Source organism: Lepisma saccharinum, chromosome 14 (genome assembly GCF_977018435.1).
Source record: "Lepisma saccharinum chromosome 14, izLepSacc3.1, whole genome shotgun sequence".
Classification (NCBI taxonomy): domain Eukaryota; kingdom Metazoa; phylum Arthropoda; class Insecta; order Zygentoma; family Lepismatidae; genus Lepisma; species Lepisma saccharinum.
Genome location: NC_139242.1, coordinates 42,942,317 through 42,966,475, shown reverse-complemented (window position 1 = coordinate 42,966,475; position 24,159 = coordinate 42,942,317). Strand labels below are relative to the sequence as shown.

The following is a 24,159-nucleotide window of genomic DNA, read 5'->3' as shown; positions in this document are numbered from 1 at the left end:
TCTTTATTCAATATTGTAGCAAATATCATAATTAGTATTAATTACATAAGATAATCAGTATTTAGGCAGTAAACGTGGCACTTACTGGGTTTCAATCAACTTGTTATACTGGCTTACGCTCAACATTTCTATGTTTTTAAATATAACACGCTGACGCTTTGAGCTCAGGAGATCCTTATATATGGAGAAACTACATTTTCTTGGAAAATATTGGCGCTGCAATGATTATATTATACCATTTTATAGCTTTCGTTCTGCTCTACAAAATGAAACTATAGGATTTTATACAGCTGCTAAAGAAGATTAAGAATCCATTTTTCTGTCCAATTTTTTAACAAAACATGAAAGAAAAGGAAGGAAAAGAGTGCTGTAGAATCAAAGAGTGGGTAAAGGGGGGGGGGATTAATGTGCTAATCTCACGAAAAGGTGCAAAAAGGTGCAACAAAGTGTGTTCATTTTAGTTGATTTCATGTCCAAAAATACATATCTCAAATGATCAGTATGAAAAGAGCTATATTTTTGGAAAGCTGCTGCACCTTAAAACCCATTCCCGTAATGACAGATAGCTCTCACAATTCATCATCCCATTCCTATTCCTGCAAAGGAAGATGAATACAGTATTTTACGGCATAATAATAATTGTTGCACCCTGTTTTACAGTCCAAAATCTGATGCCTTCGTCTGGATCAAGCGCTGATGCACTAAAATTTCTATGCTATAACGTTCTGAATAAAATTGACCTGTAACACTTAATGTTGTTTTCCAGAGAATGACAAATGCGAATCTGGAGCCAAGTTAGCTATGTGCATAAACAAAGCTATTCCCGAGGTAAGTATGTAGCATTTTTACTCAATGTCATAATCCGTATTTTAAGCTGCTATAGTGCAGGAGGCCTTAGAAAGATCGCTTCGCGGGCTTTCAGAAGACGGCAATATGGGGGTGTGTCTGCGAGAACCAATCAGGTCCGCGAATGAGCGAGCCCGGTTGCCACAGCTAGCTCGCTGCACCCTTCTGGAAGGGTGAGTGACCTCTGCCTCTTGCTACCTCGGCCTGTTTGTTCGGCTGAGGAGCAGACGACACGAGAGTATCGGCAATGGTGTGCGAGCGACGTCTGCTGTTAGCCCGCGAAACGCTCTTTCTAAGGCCTCCTGCACTATAGTCTATCGTTAATCGTTCGACCAGGTTCTGAATTACCGCAAATTGCTGCGTATATTGAATTGTTTATTAAGGATGAAGAAATACTATATGATATACAAACGAGAATATATCAACTTTGTAAAGGGTAAACATGATTACAAGATTTGTTCAGTAAACTATGAGTAGCTGTATAGTATTCAAAATTACTAGTAGTCAGGTATTAGAAAATGCACTCAGTTGAGTTCAATTTGTAGATATCTTGATCACAGTCAATATAGGAACGTTGTCCTATTTATTACATTATACAGTTCGTTATTAATAAATCTGTGGTTTTTAAAAATCACACCAAGTGAAACACACGCTTTGGTAACATACTTAGGTATATTTCACAAAAAATATATATTTCAAAAACAATTGTCAATGTGAAAGGACAATTGATGTTTTTGTTGACGTTTTCGCACTGCTATAAGGAATGTCTTCCTCGGGTCTCCGGTTCAGGGATGCATAGGTACTAGAATTGATAAAGACGAAACAACACCCATACACATAACCTCACACGTTAAAAGTTTAAGTCCACTTTGTGCTCAGATAGGCTAGTCAATGAAGGACCTACAGTTAAAGGGTAACCTAACCAACTGTGCCATGTACCTCCAGCGATCGAACCCACGATCCCTATACAAGGCTACAGAGTCAACACCACGCCAGAGTGTGGTCTGCGCACGCGTTAAGAACGTAGTTAGCCGTGCAAACACTCACTTAAACACAGAGGACATAGAAGAATTCCTCTCATGTAAAATGCCTGTGGTTGCAATGCAATCAGTAAGAATTTTACAATTTTCAAAGAATTGTGATTTAATATCATATTTTAAAATTTCGTTATACACGTATTATGCTACCCTTAATTTTTGAAATTATGCTCCCAAAATTGGTTTTTGTACATGGAACATTCCAGCGTTACGCGTGTGACATTTTGCACACAAAATTTAAGGTTCTAGATTGGGTTAAAAAAAATCATAAAGAACTGTTTCATGGAATTATGAATTACTTTGTGGTGTCTGCTAACAAATGAAAAAAATAGTATGATGGCATAAGCTGAATGAATAAAAAACATTAACAAGGGTGCGTTACGTGTGTGGCGTTTTAAAAATGTAGCAAATTTTGACTTCGCTTGTCTGTGAAGCATATAGGCTGCAGATGCTAGTAACAGTTATTGGTGATGTGTAAATTATATGCATTCACAAACATCTAAACCTTAATGCAATTAAAAACAATAATAATTTCCGTATTAATTCATTTTGTTACTAACATGGAGTAGGATCACTTTTCGTAGAATGCTCCATATCAAGATGTATGCTTGTTGTTGATAATATCAATCATACGTGTCAATTATTCTTTTGAGCTGCTACATGCCCGGATTTAGGGGGACAGCTACTGCCAGGGATTACATCTGCAAAGGGGCCTCAACTGGAAAAAAATGTTTTGACAAGGGCCATAATATATATGAAATGTGGTGAAACGCTAAAAATTTAACTAAGTACTATCTGATGTAATTTGGCCTAAAAGTTGTAACTGAAGTTCTATATTTGAGAGGGGTGGGTGATTATGTAAGTCCTAGGCTTATAAATATATAAATCCTGGTCTGGATTGCTCTATTAGGTTAGAATTGTGCATCATCTAATGGTGTTTTCGGATATGGCACATTGGAGTCATTCATGTGTACATGCGCAGCTGAAGTAATTGAGTGCTATCTTTTTCAGTGTCCCATGAAAAAACTCACGGAAGAATGTGCAAAAAACAACAGCATTGACGGTAAGATATGTTAGGAATATTTTTAATACGATTTAAGTTAATTCATTCAACAATCATCGATAATAAATTTGAGTATTGCAAAAAGTTTCTCAGTGTGACCGATTTCACCTTTTGAAAAAGACTTAATTTTATTGACAGGGGTAGACAAAACTCAAAATACTTCCTTTTCTCAGGAGCCAGCAATTTCTTTGTGTGCAAATACGGGTTAAGAAGGCCCTGAATCCAATTAAAATAAAGCTACACATTTTGAAATGTCACCTTAAAACATCTAATTTAATAATTAATACAGTATTGGATTAGAAGCAATTAATTATTGTTCCGGAGCGGCCTTCCTGAAGAAGGCTCTACCGGTAAAGCCATAAATAATTACAATTCATTCTACCATATCGCTGCAGATATAAAAATTCGGCTAGCAGCAATGCAAAAAAACATAATGGCATGTTTATTATTCTGATTTAATGATGATACACGTGATGCAAAATTAATATACTGTACTTTTTTTCTTTAAGGTAATGTAAATTTCCATAAGTGAACTCTAATTATTGAAGAAAATATTTTAGAACTGGATTTGAAAATTCAGGCGCCAGGTGAAATTTTTCAGGCGCTATGTATTTTTCTACCCCTGGTTTGGGTGTCAGTTAGGGTGACCAACTTTCGGCAATGAATTTAAGAGAGATTTCCAACTTTAGGCATTCAATTTACGAGAGATTACAGGAGATTTAGCCGCGACAAATTTTGCACATTTTTAGCGATGCGGCGTCACTCCAGCAAATGTTTATGTAATTGAGAATCTTAAACAAAATAATTAATTATAATATACGCGAGAAATAGAATGTCAATACGAGAGGATAGAAAATAATCAGCTCTAATACGGAAGATCCCTGGAAAATCGGGAGAGTTGGTCACTAGTGAGTTGATAATTGATTAGCCACCTCTAATTTTACCCAAAATCCTTTACTTGTCTCTTGAATAATAAGAAAATTTGTAATGTAAATGCAATGTCATATGCTCACAAAAGTTGAGATTATTATGTACCATGTACTCTTTTGACCAATTTGGATATCTTCATTTTCAGGGAAATTTTGGGAAATTTTCCACAAAGACGGAGATCTAAACAAGAAGGAGCTGGTAATTTGTTTAGTTATTAATCATCAGTATTGCTATAACTATTATTATTTCCTACTAGTTTGTTATTATAGAAAAGTGTACATGAATAACAAATAATAGGAGCTAAACAATACAACCCAGTCAACAAGGCAACGTTACCACAACGTTGTGGCAACGTTAGCCCCTAACATACCTAACGTTGTTACAACGTTGAATGTATGTTGATACAACGTTGCGAAAACGTTGTGTCAACGTTTAAGGGTAATTTATTTCAACGTTGTCGCAACATATACTGAACATTATGTAGCAACGTCAGGTATGTAAGGGGTTAACGTTGCCACAACTTTTTTGCAACATTACCTTGCTGCCTGTGTAATTTACGAATATAACAATGCAGATTTAAAATATGGTTATTTCACATGGTAAGCTATTAGCAATCTTGCCACATCTTTGTACATACTACATATTATAGAAACTTTTCCTGCTCCACCAAAATAGACAATTGTTAGTCTGGAGATTTTCATGAATTAACCAATCTCTAACTACACCTGGTAATCAGTTTCTTTTTGGAGTATCTTACTTTTGAGCATGGTTGAGAATTGTAAATATGGATTTCGATATTTGGAGTCGGAGTATTGTTGGTACTGCTTAGGCTGTAGTGGTGGGATAAATATGGCGTGATAACTGCGATGGATGATATATATCGTATTCGTGTTTCTGTGGGTCTAGATCATCTAGATAACTTGAATACATGGTGAGCAGGTGTTGTAATGGCGTATACATATGTGTAGGTGCTGCATCATGTCGGATGTCAAGATGAATGGTATTCCAGAATACTGGGTTTTCGGATATCATGGCTTTGTTTATGTATCGTTGGCGAAGGCTCTCGACGTGATACAAAATAGTCGGGAAGGAAATTCTGTCATACAGTAGTGCTGTGGGATAAGGTAATTTAATCCGGAAAGCCAATCTAAATGCGTGCCGTTCAAAGATTTCCAGTTGGTCGTAGAAGGAAGCAGAAGCGTCAATCCAAGCAATATGCCCGTGAGTGATGGCTGGGCGCAAGAACATTTTGTAGGTGGTTAGAACTGTTGTCGGGTGTAATCCCCAAGATGTCCCCACCAGTTTCCATAATAGGTTTAGGCGGTTTTTTACCTTCTTCTTTATCTTTTCTAAATGTGGACGCCAGGTCAGTTTTTCATCTATGGTAACCCCAAGGTATGTTACGTGATTTGAAGGTAAGATGCGTCTCCCCTCTATTTTAATCTCCAAGAGTTTGGGGTTTCGGTGTATTTTGGAGCGACAGTGGGGAGGTAGGAAAACTACTGCCTGAGTTTTTGAAGAGTTTATTGATAGTTTCCATTGGTTGCACCAGCGAATAAAGGAGTCTACGGCCTTTTGGAGTGTTTTATTAATGGATTGAACTGTTTTCCCAAGAGTTAGGAAAGCAGTGTCATCTGCAAATTGGAATACGTGTGTGCTGGTATCCATGGTCGGCATATCTGTTACATACATTAAATATAACAGCGGTGACAAAACAGACCCCTGTGGGACTCCTGTGTGCAAGAAGATGGGATAGGATGTTGCCGAGTTCAGAGAGATGTATGCCATGCGGCCTGTCAGGAACGAATGGATAAGGCGAATGTAGCATTGAGGAAGTTGGAATTTGTGGAGTTTATATATTAATCCCGAATGCCATACTTTGTCAAACGACTTTTCGAGATCGAATAAAAGAAGACACGATGGCAAGGACTTGTTATAGTGGTTTGTTATAGTTGTTATCAATCTCAGAAGTTGGTCGTTGAGGCTGATGGATGGTCGGAAGCCTGCTTGATGTGCTGGTAGAAGCTTCTTGGATGAAAGGTGTTGGTGCAATCTGCGTACAAGTACTTTTTCAAAGATTTTGCTGAGGGTCGATGTGAGCTGTATTGGTCTGTAAGAGGATACTTCGCGAACAGGTTTCCCGGGTTTGGCGAACAGCAGCATTTTGGAAACTTTCCATTCTGTCGGGAAGTAGCCTGTTCGTAGTATATAGGTATATATGGTGGCTAGGATTAGCAGAAAGGTTCTTGGAGCCTCTCTGACGAGTCGGTAGGTTACCGAGTCGAAGCCTGGAGCAGTGTTCCTTTTCCGAGATATTGCGCATGCTATGTCTTCTGGTGTTATAGGTGAGGTTAGAGGTTCGTTTTCATCCATACTATGGTCATTTTTAGGTTTGAGAGCTCGGTTATGTGGATTTGAGACACGTTGTACTGTACGTGATTGGGTTGTTTGGTGTAATGGTTCAGTTTGTGGTGTGAAGATACCTTGAAAGTGGTGTGCAAAGGCGTTTGCTTTCTCTTGGTCGTCGTCTACGGATTTCCCATCGACTATAATGGGATATGTAGTTCTTGACCTTTTCCCTGTGAGTTTGTTAAATTGCTGCCAGTATTTGGATGGATGTGTTGTATCAGCCAGTGTATTGCACGTTTTTATCCAATTCCTTCTTTTATATGCAATGATATAGTTTTGTACCGTGCGGAGGAGTTGTCTATGATGCCGTAACGCTTCAGGATTTCTTGTTACAACATACTCTCGGAAGGCACGCCTGGAGGCTGAAATCAGTTTTAGATAGTTCGGCGGTAATTTTGGTTTATATAGATTGATGGTTTGAAGTGGGATGGTACTTTTCGCAGCTTCAGTTAAGGCAGAAGTGAGTAATGGGACTACATCATCCAGATCCCTATCGTTTGTTGGCGTATCTGCGTTTTGCACGGAGTTTTCGATTGCATTACGATATGTTTCCCAGTCTGCTTGATCGTAGGAGTACCTTGTTATGAGAAAGGGTTTGTGAGGAGTTGGTGCAGGTGCGTCAACTGTAAAGATTATAGGTGCGTGATCGCTACCAATGGGTTCAAGTACATCCACGTTGCTATTTGTAAGAAGGGAAGTCGATGTAAGTACAACATCTGGAGAAGTACTGCTGATTGGTCTAGATGGTTTCGGAAGTTGGTGGAAATGGCAATTTTGGCAGTTGACTATAGTTTGGTGAAATTGTCGCTTTTCGACTTGTGGTCGACTATGGAGATTTATGTCGGCCATGATTATGTAATGCTTGTAGCTGTTTTCAATGTAATTGATAAAGTTGTATGGTATAGGATGTCCAGGCCGAACATAGATGGTTGCTAGGGTAATGCTTCTGTGTCTCAGATATATTGTTGCTATGCTGTATTCCGGCAGGTTGAAATGCGGTGGTAAAGTGTGTTCTCTATGCGGATATGATTTTCGGAAGCCAATTGCAGTCCCTCCATTTGCACGTTGAGCTTCCGTTGGCCCATCATGTCGAATCATATTATATCCGCTGATCTTGGGTTTGAATTTTGGCGTTAGGAATGTTTCGTTGAAGGCAAAAGCTGATACATTCTTTTCCTGCAAGACAGTCTCAAATAAGCTTTTGTGTTTTGTTAAAGAGCGAATATTTAAGAAGAGAAAAGAATAACCCATGATTGTTATGAAGAGTCTGAAAACTGTTTTAGGATGTACTTGTGTTTTCAAGAGGGTTGATATTGAAATGAACATGTGGTCCCGTATACGTAGCGTGTAACTGCAGTTTGAAAAGTGTTTTTGCAGCGAGTATGACTTGGTCCAGAATATGTGTGCGTAGAAATGGCTGGATGTTTTGAGTTGTAATAGTAAAGAATCGTAGCAGATCTTCCACAGTGATTGGGTCCATTAGTGAATTTGCCGGTTTGGTTGAGCTATCTATAGTGCGGATGGGAACAACAAGCTCAGGGTGATTTGGTTCTGGGTTAGGTCTGGCTTGGCATTTATAGCTGTAAGTAGGATGTCCTTCAGAGCATGTGTTGCATTTAGGCGGGTTCTGGATGTTTGTACAAGTGTTGGTAGAATGTGGCCCAGAACAGTATCCACAGATGGCTGAATTTGGACAGTTGGTTGTAGTGTGCTGATTGTATGTTTGACAACGTTCACAACGCACTGGCAGTGGTGTTGACGTCCTGGAAGGTTCGACTCTGTGCTTTCGACAATATATATAGGCTCCATTGTGCAATAGTTCGTCCACGGTATCTTTATCTACTGTCAGTATTCGAACCATATAGGTTGGTCCGTTGTCATTTCGGATTCTCATGCACTTGTGGATGGTGTGACCTTCTGCCTGAATTTCTTCAGAGATTTCTGTGTCGGTGTATTCAGGGGGAACACCCCGAATCACCACTGATAGCATTGGTGCTCGTTTAGGCGGAGGAGGTTGCTTTGGACGTGTAGAGGTTAGTGGCTTCATATTGGCATTTGTACCAAAAATTTGGTAGGAGGCCTTGTCTCTGATAATGGTGGAGAAATGTGGGTCAGTAGATTTTATAAGTATTCCGTTCCTGGTGAAGACTATTTCATTAACGGAAGCTCTTGGCACATATTTTAGGATTTGATTTAGGATATGTTTTGGCGTCTTGTATTTGGTGTCGTAGTTCGAAAGAAGGAAATTGTACAGCTCTGGTGTCTGTGTGTTTACTCCGGTCTTGTTCTGTCTGGAGTCTGTTCTCTCTGGAAGTTTCTGCTTTTTGTTGGCAAGTGGTGACCTAGATCGATCTCGGGAATCCATGGAAGAGCTTCGGGAATTTGGGTTTTCTAGCTTGTTCCGGCCTCTGGCTCTGACATCTCTAGGGACAGTACCCCCAACTTGTTGGGGGAGCCCTTTATGCATCGCTTCCCTTGCACTACTTTGCAATCGGCGAGTGAGTGTGGAAGCTGCACTTTGCACGTGATGGAGAGAGTCAGAGTCAAAGTCTCGGAACAGACACTTACCAAACAAGATTTTAGAACCAAACAGCCAATGAGAAACGAGGACAGAAACCAGAGCCAACGAAAGAAAGAAAGGACTGGTACTGTGACCAGAGCTTCAACGGTGAATGTTTGGGGCTACAACCTAGTTGCGGCCACCTGAAAAGTGTCGTTCGAGCTAGATATCCCTTCGCAGCAAGGCGTTCAACAAAGTACCTCGGGAACACCAAACCACTGTGTAGACTGCAATTACCTCCAGTCGTCCGTTCCAAACGTACTGAAATTACAGTCACAGCGAATGTTCCAAGGGGGTTTTCTCTCGACGCACTGACGTGTCTTTTTGGAGTTTTTTTTTTTTTTTTTGTCCTCGTTTTCCATTTAGAAGGCTACACCTACTCTTTGGTAAGTGCATTGTTTTCATAAATGTTTTCCCTTGCAAGGTGATGGTCTAAGTGTGTTTTCAGTATTGAAGTGGTACAGATTTACTTATTCTGGGGGTAGTTCACTTAGATGGTATTTATTCAGTAGTGGGAAAATTTCTTGTTAGGAAAGTAATAATTTGCTATGGTGCGGCATGTGTTGGATATATCACGTGCCGTAGTTCCGGAGGATGATGGATTATATACAGCTCATAATCAGGATGCTGTGGATCTATCAGGAAGGTATACATGGTTAAAAGATGCTGTAATGGTGTGCAGTGGTAAGTGGGAAGGCAGTCGTGTAGAGCATCTTCGTACATTGTGCTGAGAAGTTGTGGATGGTGCGAGTTCATTCGACCAGTTATATATTTGTGACGGATGGCTTCGATGTGGGTTGTGATTTCCGGGAAGGTTATTCGCTCGTACAGTAGTCGTGTAGGACTTGGTAGGACTACTCTGAAGGCCAAACGAAGAGCATGTCTTTCCAAAACTTGTAGTTTGTGATAGAATGAGTCTGGCGCTGATATCCATGCAGTGTGGCCGTAAATTATTGCTGGTCGAAGGAAAGCCTTGTAGGTATGTAGGACAACCTGGGAGTTGAGTCCCCAGGATGTTCCAATTAGCCGTTTGAGCAAACTCAGACGATTTGTAGCTTTTTGGACGATGTTGAGCAATTGAGGTTTCCATGTTAGCTTGGAGTCAAATATGACTCCTAGGTATTTTGCAGTGGTGGCAGGCAGAATTGGCGTTCCCCGTATTTTGATGTTTAATAATGTTGGGTTCCTTTGGATCTTCGAGCGACAGCCTGTCTGTAGAAACACCAATGCTTGCGTTTTGAGAGCATTTATTGTGAGACGCCATGTGTCACACCATCTTTGGAAGGAGTTTATAGCTGGTTGGAGAGTTTTGTTTATAGCTTGGATGGTTGAACAACAGGCGAGAAATGCGGTGTCGTCAGCGAATTGGTAGATAGAAACTTGTGGGGGTTTTGGCATATCGGCAACGTATAGTATGTAGAGTAATGGTGATAAAGCAGCACCCTGTGGAACGCCAGAGTAAGGGAAAATGGGGTATGACATTGCTCCATTTACAGTGACATAAGCAACCCTATTTGTTAGGAAGCTGTGTACTAATCTGACATAGGAAAGCGGTAGGTGGAATTTATGGAGCTTGTAGATGAGCCCAGTATGCCATACTTTGTCAAATGCTTTCTCCAGGTCGAATAGTACTAGACAGGATGGTTTGGATGTGTTGAAGTGATTTGTGATGCGAGTCGTTAGTTTTAGTAAATTGTCAAGGACACTGTGTTGAGGTCTAAAGCCTGCTTGGTGCGACGGAAGTAAACTGTGTGCTTGTAAGTGCATGTGTATGCGTCGAACAATGATGCGTTCGAATATTTTGCTAAATGTTGATGTGAGCTGAATAGGTCGATAGTTTGTTGGGTTGGTACTATCTTTGTGTGGCTTTGGGAACATTAGAACCTTTGAAATCTTCCAGTCTGTCGGGTAGTGTCCTGTGCGGAGGATAAAATTGTAGATAATGGCCAGAAAGGACAGCAATGCAAGCGGGGCCTGTTTAATCAATACGTATGTGATATTGTCCAATCCGGGAGCAGTGTTTCTCTTCCTACGCACAGTATTGATAATATCATCTGTTGTGATAGGAACAGTTAGAGCATTTGTAGGATCAATAGTGTGCGTATTACTGGGTTGCAGTTGCCTGTTATTGGGGTTGGTGACTCTGTCAATTTTGGTCTGGAGGCGGAGATTTGGAGCTAGTTGTGGTGTTGGAGTGAAAGTGTCTTGCAAGACATTTGCGAAGGCATAAGCTTTTTCAGTGTCGGTGTTTAGGGCTGCGTCCTTGATTGTTATTGGATAAGGAGTACTACTGGATTGTCCAGTGAGCACCTTGAAACGTTTCCAGTATTTGGTGGGATGGCTTTCATCACTCAATTGGTTGCACGTTTCAATCCATCGACGTTGTTTATAAGCTTTTATATAGTTTTGTACGGTACGCAGCCATTGACGGTGTAAGTTAAGGGATTCAGGATTTCTGGTCTGGAGGTAGTCCCTGTATGCTCGTCGTGATGCTGTGATTAGGTGAAGATATTGCGGAGGTAGCTTTGGTTTGTAACTATTGAGAGTGGTCGTAGGTATGTTAGTGGTTGCCGCACTGGTAATCTGAGCAGTAAGATGTTCCACCGCCCTATCGAGTTCCTCTGAATTGTTTGGTGGTGGATGCGGGTGAGAAAAAGCATTCTGTAGCTTTTCACTATATGCCTCCCAGTTCGCTTTGTTGTAACACCAGATTTTTCGAGGTTGTATTGTACTGCTCGTATTGCGGTTTCCAAGATTTAAGGTAATTTTCACTGGGTCATGGTCACTGCCGATGGAATCCAGCACAGATATGTTCAAGCAGGCACTTAGAGATGTTGATGTTATAACAACGTCAGGGGTAGTGTTACTTATGGGACGTGTGGCTCTGGGCAGTACATGGAATTCTGCTGTAGTGTTTTGGTCCAGAAATTGTAAAAAGTTTGTTTTGTCTTGCATGGTTCGACTATGATAATTGATGTCCGCTGCTATGATATAATGTTTGCTAAGGGTTTGGATATGTTGAAAGAATTGGTATGGAATAGTTTCCCCTGGTCTTACATAGATGGTAGCAAATGTAACGACCCGGGATGGAAAGTAGATGGTACTAGCAGTATGTTCTGGCAAGTGGAAGTGTGGTGGGAAGGTAACTGTTCGATATGGTAATTTTCTATCTACTCCAATTGCTGTGCCGCCGTTTACTCTTAATCCCGGCGGACCATCGTGGCGTAAGATGTTGTATGGTGGAATATGACAGATCATTTTTGGAGCAAGATAGGTTTCGTTTAGCGCAAAGCAGTGAACAGATTCTTCCAAAAGCAGGTGTTGCAATAAAGCTTTTCGTTTAGAAACAGATCGGATATTTAAAAATAGAAAATTATACATATTCCGTACTGCCATATTCAAAACCTTAAACCGCAGTTTCCAAGTGGGATATGTGGAAATGCACATGAGGACCAGAGTATGTTGCATGGAGTTGCAAGTTGAAAATTGTTTTTGCAGATGCCGTTACTTGGGTTAATATGTGCGTTCTTAAAAATGGGTGCACATTTTGGAGAGTCAGGGTGAAGAAACGTATTAGATCTTCCACTGTTACTGGATGTCGTAGTGAATTGTCAGGTTCTGTAGCAGTGTCATTGGTGCGCAGGGGAACTGTTAGATCAGGGTGTTCAGGTATTGCATCTGGCTTGGCTTTGCATTTGTAACTGTATGTAGGATGGTTTTCCGTACATGTGACACATTTTGGTGCAGCAGTTTGGTTTTGACATTCTCTGGTTGAATGGGGTCCTGAACAGTATCCGCATTTATCTCGATTTGGACATGCAGCAGTAGTATGCTTGTTATACTGTTGGCATTTTTCGCACCGCAATGGAAGAGGTTGTTGAGAACGGGATGGTTCAACTTTGTACCTGCGTCTGTATATGTATGCTCCACTGTGTAGTAGGGTGTCTACAGCATTTTGTGAGTCTGTTAGGACCCGCACCATATATGTGGGTCCGTTGTTATTGCGAATACGGATACATTTGCGGATTTGTACACCTTCGCATTCCAGTTCCTCAAAAATCTCTTCGTCTGTTAGACTAGGTTCTACACCCCTGATGACAACTGATAGTAGTGGGGATTTATGTGGTGGTGGTGGTTGTTTTTGAATGGAAGCATTTAGTGTTTGGATGTTTGCTTTGGCTCCATAGATTTCAAAAGAAGCTTTGTTTCTAATTAGTTTTGCAAAGTCTGGATCTGGTGATTTCAATATGATGCCATTACGGGTGAACAGTATTTGTGCAATTTGTGCCCTTGGAACATACTTAGATGTTTGTTGGAACACATGTTTTGCTGTGCTGAATTTGGTGTCGTAGTTGGTGAGCAGGAAGTTATATAAGCTGTTATCCTGTTGTTTGGATTTTAGTTGGGTTGCATGAGCTGTATTTCCTGTATCTCGTTTAATTGGTGATCTAGATCGTTGACGTTGAGGTAGAGGTAATCCTTCGTAGGAATTGCGACGTCGGTGTTTTGTGGAATAGCTGGACGTTTGCATTGGATCATTGGTACTTCGTGAATCTAGCATCGTCTCGGAGTTTGGACCGTCCGTCCGTTTAGTACCTCCGGTGAAGGTTTTCACCCCTTCTCGCTGTCGTAGCAGCGTTGCAGGAAGACCATGATGCATATCAGAAGACCACAACCGTGTGTTGTTATATGATCCAATGGAACAAACAAAAATCCTGTGGGAAAGCGAACAAACTCAAACCAACCGACAACTCGATCCAATGAAGCAATTCCAAACTAATTGTAGAGCCCAAGACAACCAAGAAGAGGAAGGATGAAGGTAATAAGGGAAAACAGTTTCAAAAATAGTGCAAGTCGTATGTCTGCTCCACTCAACGTGTTCAACCAAAAAAGGTTCCTCGCAATCACCTAACCACCGTATAGGCACAATTGGTACCGTTTGTCCGTTCCAGACTTACGGCTTCCACCTGGAATAATTGGCCCACGATGCGTGACACAAGAGAGACCGACTTACGATTACCTATACCTGATCTGCTTTTTGGAGTACTTAGCTCCTGGTTATATAGTCTGGGATAAAAATATTTATCATGGGAGTTTCACTTGTATTCAACATATTTAATTTTCTGATCTTCCTTACAACTTCAATATTCACACATCTTTCGAAGGATAATAAAACACATTTTTTCACTAATTACAATTGAAGTTATCCTTATTTCTGTTACTAAAAGTTATGTTTGTTTTGCATTTGAGTTGCACTGCCATCTAGTGTACGCTGTAGGAAATATAAGGTTTGGTGGTCAGTGCACATACAAATTCAGATTAAACAAAACACTCCGATCTGACGCTTGTGGCGCTCATGGTGGTGACCATGCAAACTAAAGCGTATTCAGTGGAATGTTTTTTTTGTAACGTTGGTGCAACGTTATCACAACGTTGTTCCCCTACATACAACATTCATCATAAATACATAGAACGTTGTGGCAACGTTAGTGTGTTGACTGGGAAGTGATTAGTTTCAACTTTTATTATTGATTCTAGTATATATTATTTTATAAATACTATATATATATATATATATATATATTTATATATATATCAGTTTCAGTCTCCTTCAGGTGAGATAACGGTTTCGTTCTTTAATGTGTTTTCATATTATTAATAAACACACTTCTTTGCAGTACTTATGCTATTACATACTACGTAGAAAGCTAGTCACGATGTTCTCTTTCTGACGTCGCTAGTGTTGCCAGAACATGATAAAACTTTACCATTGTGACAACCGTATTACTATATATTACAATAACGAAGATGTATCAGATCATGGCCATCTTTAATATTACAGGCCGAAATCCTGAAATTTGGCAACGCTGTCTCGCCGGCTTAAAAATCAAGCTACGTACAAAGCATGGGCGCGAATAGCAAAATTGATGTTGACCTTTAAAGAAACAAGGGAATCTGTGTAAAATGCAGTGCCGGATCTACAAATGTTGCCCCTCCCCGCAAAATATTACCAAAGGCCCTTCTACCTACCTACCTTTATATATATATATATACACACACACACACACATACATACATACATACATACATATATATATATATATATATATATATATATATATATATGTGTGTGTGTGTGTGTGTGTGTGTGTGTGTGTGTGTGTGTGTGTAATTCTTGGTCTCATGTTGACAAAGTTACATATATATGAGCCTAGGTGATTCAAAAGTCCCTTAACACAAAAAGTAAAGGAGTTAGGCTGGGTACAATTGGTCATGATAGAAACAGGTTAGGCTTAGGGGAACCACATTGGTGTGTTCCAAGCAAACGTCCGCCATATTGGTGGCCGCCATATTGAATTCAACTCACATTTTCAAACGAGAAGGGTGATATATGACACTGTTTTCTCACACCTGAAAAATGATACATTTGTTACAATCATGCAGTCATAACTTTTTCTGGGGTGTAAGGGGTGATTTTCCACGTAGTACACCCAACTGTCAACCTCACTTCCACGTTAGTACACCCTGGACTGCGTTTTGCAGACGAACGAGGCTCTGGCGACTGGCACTCTGGCCAGTATAATTTTGTGTGTGTTGTTCTGTTTTTGTCCTTGTGTGTGCTGAGTGCCCCTTTACAGCCTCAGCTTTTAACGAAAGTCAGAACATTTTAAGATTTTACTTATGCAACGTTAGAGTTGTTCTTTGTAAAGATAAGGGGCTGGACCCCGTATAATGTGACGGGTGCAAAATAGCCTAAGTGCTGCCGCACCCAAAATTTTAAAATCAAATTCAAATTCATAACTTTTTCTGATTAAAGATAGGTTGAAGAAACCTTCACCACTGCATTTCTCGTGAAATTCTAGCCTGATTTGACTCTAGTCCGACTGCCACGCGGGAAACCAGGGGGGAGGGGCGTGGTGCTGATCACATCACCTCCAAGATGGCCGACATCGAAAATATGTGGGTTCCACATATCCTAAGTGCCCTCATGGTCCAGTGCTGTATGCACAGTGAACTTTAACTTTACATTTACCTGTATATTATATTGTATTCGTTTCTGTACCCCTGAGTAACTACGTTTATTTTTTACATAGCTACGCATATACGAACCCTCTACAGTACTATCCCAATGGCTGAGGGCCCCCTAAAGGCTTACTTGCCTCCCCCACCCACCCCCGCAGTGCGGGGTTTCGCGGCTTGTAGATCCGGCACTGGTAAAATGCTTTTCTTTTTTCACATCTGGACACAAGATTGACGTTACGATCAGTGGCGGCTGCTTAATACGTGCTACCGTGCTATAGCACGTTGCTAAATTTGTTAAAATGAAAAGAAGAAAGAAGCAAATCTCACAGATGCAAGAAGTTAATGAAGCCCCAAAGTGAAATGAAACTTCTCATGTTAATGGCCTCAACATTTACCAGCGGCGCCACGTATTTCTCTCACGCTGTTGGGCTATATGGAATAGCGTACCGTGCTAGAATCTCAACAGCACGTTTTCGCCCCTTTTTCATCACTCCGCGCATGAATACTGTACACCCCCACTCCTCGATTTGTACGGGGGATAGGGTCTCGGCTCGAGAAAAATCGTCTGCTACCGTGCTACAGGAGGACTCAGCACGGTAAGTGTGCCATCTCAGGATAAGAAGAAAGTCTACGACAACTTATTGCCTCTGTCAGAACAACGTTTCTTAATGTCATTTTCAAACGTTCTGTACGTTATCAGTGTAGACTTATGTAATGTTTGTAACATGTCGTATACATTAGCAGCACCTGCAAAAAAAGTTGGAACGCGAATTGACACTACCCCTTAGCCTTTTATCTATTTCGGTGGTAAGTTGTAAAGATTGCAACTCTGAAACTATAGTCAGTACCTTTTTTGCTTCCGAAAGTTGATTCTGCTATGCAATTTATGTTTAGGAAATTCTAATTTTATATTTTATCTAAATTACCTGTTTTTAAATGCAAGAAATATATTTCCTTGTGTTTATGTAGCACTTCAATAGTCAAGAACCAAACTTACAGAGTACCGTCATTTTTCTCCGGCTTCCAGACCCGAAAATTTTCCGCGCGGTTCATTGTGTTAAAATCGCGTGGCGTGTGAAGGGGTGGTCATTGTTGTGAAGGATTAGCTTTTTGTTGTTGTTAGAAGTGAAAGTGAGTGTGTGTGTGTGTTAGTGTATCATGAATTCGGTGGATTCTTTGTTGCAGCGACCTTTCTCTTCAAGAACACTTGAAGAAAAGTTGGAAATAAAAGCGCTAGGACGGTCGTTGCCAGATTTGGATCTATCGCAAAATGCAAAGGGAGGTAAGAACGCTACGCATAAAAGACGATTTAATAGAAAACTGTACGATAGTGAACCATGGCTTTGTGGGTGTCAAATTCGAAATGCGAAATGCATTATTCTGTTTTCCTTGCATACTTTTTAGAAGTAATGATTCGTGGACTAAAGGAGGAGTAAAAGATCTAGGATATTTATGTGAATATATGAGAAAGCATATTAGTGAAAGCAAAAAGCACATGAAGCACATGAATAATGAGTTAAATTTTGTCTCTCTCGGAACTGTCAACATAGCAATGCAGTTAAGCCACGCTTATCTAGAATCGCATAATGAGCAAGTTGAAAAAAATCGCCACGTCTTGTCAAAAATCATAGTATGCATCAAGTTCTGTGGAGCTTTTGCGTTGGCTCTGCGTGGCCGGCCACGATGAAACAGATTCCTCCGCAAACCCTGGAGTAGTTTTAGGGCTCCTTGATTTTGTCAGCAGTTTAGACAATGCTGTTAAAGAACATCTTGACAACAGCACTGTATTTAAAGGCACTCGATCTCGCCATCCAAGTTCCGGGTTGGAGTCTCGGGCCGGGTATGGGTATTCTTTGTAATACTTTGTAATAATGAAATGAATGAAGGGGCATTCACAAAGAATACCCATACCCGGGCCGAGACTCCAACCCGGAACTTCGATGGCGAGATCGAAAGTCGACCACTTAACGTTCGTGGCCACAGAGCCGGCACGTTTGTGTGGATGGGGGTGGGTGGGGGCGGGTGGGGGGTGGGGGTAAGGGTCATTATAAGTACATGAAAAACAGCATCAGTTGTAGCACGCATCTTTGAAAAGTCACGAGCCGCTGCTGATTACGATGTAAGTGGAAAACATACATTAACTTAACAATATAATATTGGTAATATAATTAAGCCTTGTTTCCATATTAAAAACACTAAAGTTGCTGACCAAGGCAGTTTATTAAGATATAAAAACACTTTACATGTAACGTTTCTACCCTCTATCAGGGTCTTCTTCAGACGAAGAACAAAACTAAAATCTTAACAATAGAAATGGAAATTTATCGTTAAATAACTGGAAATAAACAGAAAACGCAAGGCCAACTTTACATATCATATGCAGCATGGAACTTTCCAATAATGTGTACAGTAGTTTGACCCTATTTTATTTGCCAGAATTTTGGAATGACATTAGAAAGTAAATATTTAAATTATGGAAGATATAACACTGGCTTGAAAGTTTTAAAAGTAAGATGTAAAAGTAGTTCTGGATGCTATAAACCAGCATGGGCGAGTATTACAGAGTGTAAAATTTATCTTGTGTACATAATATTGCTGTACATCGTCTTCATTTTAGCAGTCTATGACATAATTTGCCAAGATGTTATTCGACAGACAGTACATTGTAATTATGATGTGCGTATGAGCAAATATGTACAGGTCTAAAATAATGCCTTCACAAAATTCATTATCGTAAAATAAATCTCTCCAAACAAGTGGCATTTCGGGTATTTGTGACTGTACTTCCTGAGAGAAAGTGGATAATTTTGCATGGTTTAGGAATTAGTTTTACATTTCCGTTACTTTTATCTCGGGGAGACATGTTTTGTGTTCTACTGTTTTCGTTAGATTAGTCCTATTAAGTTTTATACTCTTAAAAGTTTTAGGATTTTTTTTTAAAAAAATATTAATTAATTTTTTAATTTTTTTGTTGTAGTTTCGCCCTTGTACTCAATACGAGTAAATTTAAAGCTTAGCGTGTGGTGCCTCATGCACACAACTTTTCTCAGCGTGGAATTTGCTTTTTGCTTAAACATGTTTTAAATTAGTCTGCTTCTATGTCTATGTCATGGTTAGAGCTCTTTGACGTCGCTGATTTATTTTGCACATGATAATTAAAAATCTGTATGGCATCAATGCTGGATGATTATTAAATTTAACGATTCACTACATGAGAAAAGGAAAACTCCGCGATGTGTTGGTATGCGGTTCAGAAAATCTCATATATATTTTAACATCGAAATAACATACCGCTTTACTTATGAAAAATTACGTTGAATACACTTAGAGGCCAGCATAGTGTGCCTTTTACCTACCCACTGCCCGCTTGCACGCGATAACAGGTTTACCTGCTCGCCTGCCCACGGCAACGAGTCGACTTGCGTCCTTACCCGGGTTCTTGGTCTTCAAGGCGCTCTGCGCTTACAAGGTACCTGGGCATTCATCAAGACCCGGGCGCCTGCAAAACCTGCTGGAAGGAAACAGCCCTCCGGCAACGTGTCGCTCCAGGTGTTTCATCACCACGTGGACGGCTGCAACCAGTGTTGCCTACTTACGTAGCTACTAAATCCCACGAAGTCCTAGGAGGAGCTTCTTCTCCAAGGAGAATTTATATACTTAGCGATTTCAGTTCAGCGTAAGCAGTTTTTATCTTATTGCCAGGAAATGCACGCAATATTACAGTTTCATTTATCTAAATGAATGATCGAGCAAACAAAAATCTCCTCACTGAAAACTAATTGTTTTTCATTGCATGGTGCCTTAACCAGGCACGCAGTGGCGCAACCAGAGGGGGCAGGGTGCATTGCTCACAACCTTGGAGGGAAATTGTCTAGCGGAGGGGTCAGGGTGGGGGTCAAACATTAAAGTACAAGTCTCATCAAGTTCAATGCCGTAGCAAAGGGGTAGCGGGAGTCGGCCCTGAGCGCCGAACGATCTAAGTGAGAAAAGTTTTAAAACAGAGAATGCTATGGCGGCCCGTGATATTATTTGCTATTAATGTTGGTTTGTTACGAGTTGGATGAATTAATTATGTAATACGTCGCTCCATGTGAAAAGAAAATATTGTACATGGAAATTTTACATGCCATATGTATGTACATTCGGAATGCATTTATCATGCACTTTCTTTCTTTCAAAAATAGTTTGTGTGCTTGTTTTCCATTATTAGCTAACGTGAAATTGACGTGTTGAAAAAAAATATTTCTAATCCTCTGTTTCAACACAAATGCGTGAGAACCGATTTCTACCCCCTTGTTGCGTGATTTATGAGGATAATAATGCCTTTCATGCTACTTTATTACTATTATTGCGATTGTTGTTGTTGTTACGTTTATCCAAGTACTTGCCCCCCCCCAAACGAGGGTAACGGCAATGCCCCTGGCTGGCTACGGCGCTGGTGTTCGCAGTAGAACAGTGTGTTGTTTGACTCGGGACTTCAGCGTCGAACGTGACATGTTTCAGTCCTGCCCTATATCACTATATATACGTATATTGGTTATTTACGACATATACTTATGGATCCTGTGCCACGGAAAACCTATTTCAATGTGTGTGTGTGTGAGGGGGGGGTAGCAACATTCGTAAATCTCATTTCATTGGTGATGTGGCTTACGAAGCTTCGAGTTCCCTTTTTTAAGTAGTGCAAATCTATTGCAGTTGGCAACACTGCAGAACGGTGTGGGCCCGGTGCAGTTTCTACTCGAAGCAACTACGTCATGCAGAGGGAGGGGTCTGCAGTTGATGGAAAGAACGAACTGAGACCTACTAGGTATCGTAAGACTGCGGGTACCCGGCGGGTCTACAATGCCTGCCAGGAACGATCTGGGCAGGTGGCCAGACAAGCTGCTCAAGCGAGGGTGTTGCGCAGGTTGCATGGCATTTCAGGAGCGATGTCTCGCGAACGGGTCTGCTCCAGGTCTTGTGCAGGCCTCTGAATACACTAGCGAATATAATTTGGGCGAATGAAGTGATTACGGGATGAATAGGCTACAGAAAATTATTACTTTTTTACGACTGGACGTTCATTTTCTAGTGTTTCTTCCGAGTAACATCGGCCGGCTGATGTCATGTTTTACAGGGTTGCCAAATTGAAGGCTCCGGCCTCTCTCGGATTAAAGATGGCCGTAATTAGATCCATCATCCTTATTACTAAAACCTGGGACGAGGCAGTTTCCTACTTGATGGAAAAGTTACTTCCGTTGGATGATCCTCTTCAAGACACTCCAATCAGAGCGAATGGAAATAACAACTACGACAATCAACTGATGGTGATACCGTTCGCCCAAGAGGAGATTGCGCTTATTATCGATAGATTGAGAAATAGAAGGGCCTATGGTCCTGATGTCATTTCAAATGAAGTCATTAAGATTTTGAAGAACAACTTACTTGGTGACCTTCAGCTACTTTATAATCAGTGTTTACTCCAGGGGATCTTCCCCAATACGTGGAAATTGGCCAGACTTGTGCTCTATTTAAAGGATGCTAAAAGGGACCCAGTTCTCGTCAAGTCTTACAGGCCGATATGTTTATTGGACACCCTGGGAAAAGTTTTTGAAAGTCTTATTGCCAAACGCTTAAACGAGAGATTAATCCTTAGCAACAATTCTGAACGGCAGTATGGCTTCCAGAAGGGACGCTCCACTGAGGATGCAATCAATATGGTGACACAGATTGTACAACAAGATCTCAGGAAATATGTCCTCGCAATAACTATTGATATAAGTGGAGCGTTTGACAACGTCTGGTGGCCGTACCTGCTTGGAGAACTTCAAAGACTTCGTATACCAATGGCCTTATATAATGTTATAAAGGATTACTTAAGCAATAGGAGTGTCCAATACACATGGGGTACAGCCAGTATAAATAAAAATATCAATAAATGCTGCCCTCAAGGTTCCGTATGGGGACCCATACTATGGAACGTCACGATGGAGCCAATTCTGGTAGAGCATCTGCACATGACTGACGTAACTGGTGTAGTTGCATACGCCAATGACCTATTAATTATCTTCAGTGCCGACAATCGTAGAGACCGTGAAACGAAGAGTAATAATGTTATGTTAAAGCTTGAAGAATGGTCATCAAAAAGTAAGCTAACAATAGCTACTGAAAAACCCATCAGATATTGCTAAAAGGTAAACTACAGAGATCTCCAGTAATAAAGCTTGGAAATTGTTCCATTCAAGCTGCCTTGGAAGTCAAGTACTTAGGAATATTAATCGAGACACAACTGGGTTTTCGCTCTCACATAGTTAATGTCTTGACGAAAGTAAAAACCACTATGCATAACACTATGAACATTGGTAACTTGGCGTAGCGGCTGCATTTTGACATAGCAATGCTATATTATAAGGCGGTGTTTGTGCCGACCGTATGTTATGCATCATCTACCTGGGCAATGATGATCCTCAACCAATATGTGAAAGTCAAGTTACGGACAGCACAGAGGAATATCCTCTTGAGAATACTGGGCGTCTTTCGGACGTCCGCCACAGCTGCTGTAATAGTAATTGCCGGTGTTCTTCCACTCGACTTCGAGGTTCAGAGATAAGCAGCCAGATACTGGCTGAGGAAAGGGCAGCATAATAAGATCCTAGCCCTTCTTGGTCAAAACCTCAACACATTTCAGAACATCGATCAACACTTAGAAAATGCCTGGAAGATGGAATGGGAACAGCATCCCGGTTCCGGACGTACCGAAGGATTTCTGCCGTTGGCGAAGATAAGACCTAAATTTCCTTCTTCCGACCATCAAAGGGCATTACTCATTTCATTAAAGGGTATGGCCCTTACGGTTCCTATTTAAAGAGGTTCGGACTAAGATCCGATGATAAGTGCCAGAAATGTGGAGTAATAGATACACCGGAACACGCCCTTTTAACTTGCGAGAAATTTGACGACGTCCGAATTCGGCGTCTGAGGACTAATTTAAGAAGAGGCTCATTCCAGCAGATGGCGAGCTGCCAGCAGACTTTCAATATCGTCAACAAGCTTGCAGATATAATATCAAGCTATGAGGAATTCGAGCATAGAAGATCTGACCCAACAGAGGGAGATACCACTCTTGGCTCCACTATACCTAGGACTGTCGCAGCTCAGGATGTACCCAGGAGATCAACCCGAGTACTGAGATCAGCCATTACTGTGACCACTGAAGAGGTCAGGTACTACGAGACAGGACCAACTTCCCTTAATAGAAGACGTTTCTTCATAATTTCCATTAGAGGTAAACAGCTGGAAGAATTCGAACCAGATTCGTAATGCAGACCCGATTCCAACACGAGTGGATGCTATGCAGCAGAAGATGACCAGGCACTCCCTAAGCTTTAGAGCCTTTAGTCCATCTTACTTTATTCTATTTTCTGCATCTTGTGGTGGGCCTTCTTGGTCTCATCTTGTAAATTTTCTGTATCATTATAGTCTCTCTTACTGTATATTATTCCATGCTATCTATTGTTCCTGGTGGTCTTCATTTGAAGACCACTCCAGTTTTCTACGGACCCTATTGGACCCTGAATTATTCTCTCTATATTTTATCTATTATATATTATTTTATATTTATCATATGAATCTTATTATATATTATACTTATGTATGCTTCTCAAAAACCTCTTTAGATTCTCAAACACTAATTTCAAACGTCTCGGTTTTATCTGATGTACCGAGACTTATATTACTCGCTTATCTTCTTGTTTAAACTGGTGTAGAAGCGGAGATTCCCAGAACCTAGTTAACCACTCCAAAGTATATCCTTCACTCCGGGACACGAAGAATACCGCACTCAGCAGAAGCACCAACAACAAATGATAGCTGAGTGAGAGGGTATAAGAAGTGAGAGTGGCGAGTGGTGGCGGAAGTTCGCACCTTCGTGTAATATTATTATTATTACCTTACCTGATGAAGACTGAAACAGTGGAAATATTGTCTTTAAAAAAAATACGTGCGAGAAGCAAAAATAAAAGTTGAAATTGATAATTTATTTATTCTTAGTAGACTAATGTTGACACAAGGCGTAAGCTATGCTTGAACTAGAATGCGATATTTAAAATTTAAAAAGAAAGAGAAGTAAATACCTAAAACAAACAGATAGTGCATAGCAAAATGCAGTTCCGAGTTAAAACGATGCTGTTAGTCTTGTATTCAGTGCACTGTTCAGTTTGGGAGAAATGTTATGAAATTTATTTATTTATTTATTACACCTATAACAGAGCTTTCGCTCCAATTACAATAGGCTTGCATATATACATATT

General features: G+C 40.6%; 1 protein-coding gene across 2 annotated transcripts in view; it reads left to right on the top strand.

Moving 5' to 3' along the window:
• LOC145998499 (uncharacterized) overlaps positions 1–24,159 on the top strand; it is a 98,725-nt gene that overhangs the window by 58,350 nt on the left and 16,216 nt on the right. For both annotated transcript variants that reach the window (XM_083134919.1, XM_083134918.1), the window contains 3 exons: positions 767–828; positions 2,895–2,946; positions 4,022–4,074. In XM_083134919.1, coding sequence (XP_082991045.1) covers positions 767–828; positions 2,895–2,946; positions 4,022–4,074 — 167 coding nt within the window. The remainder of the gene's footprint in view (positions 1–766; positions 829–2,894; positions 2,947–4,021; positions 4,075–24,159) is intronic.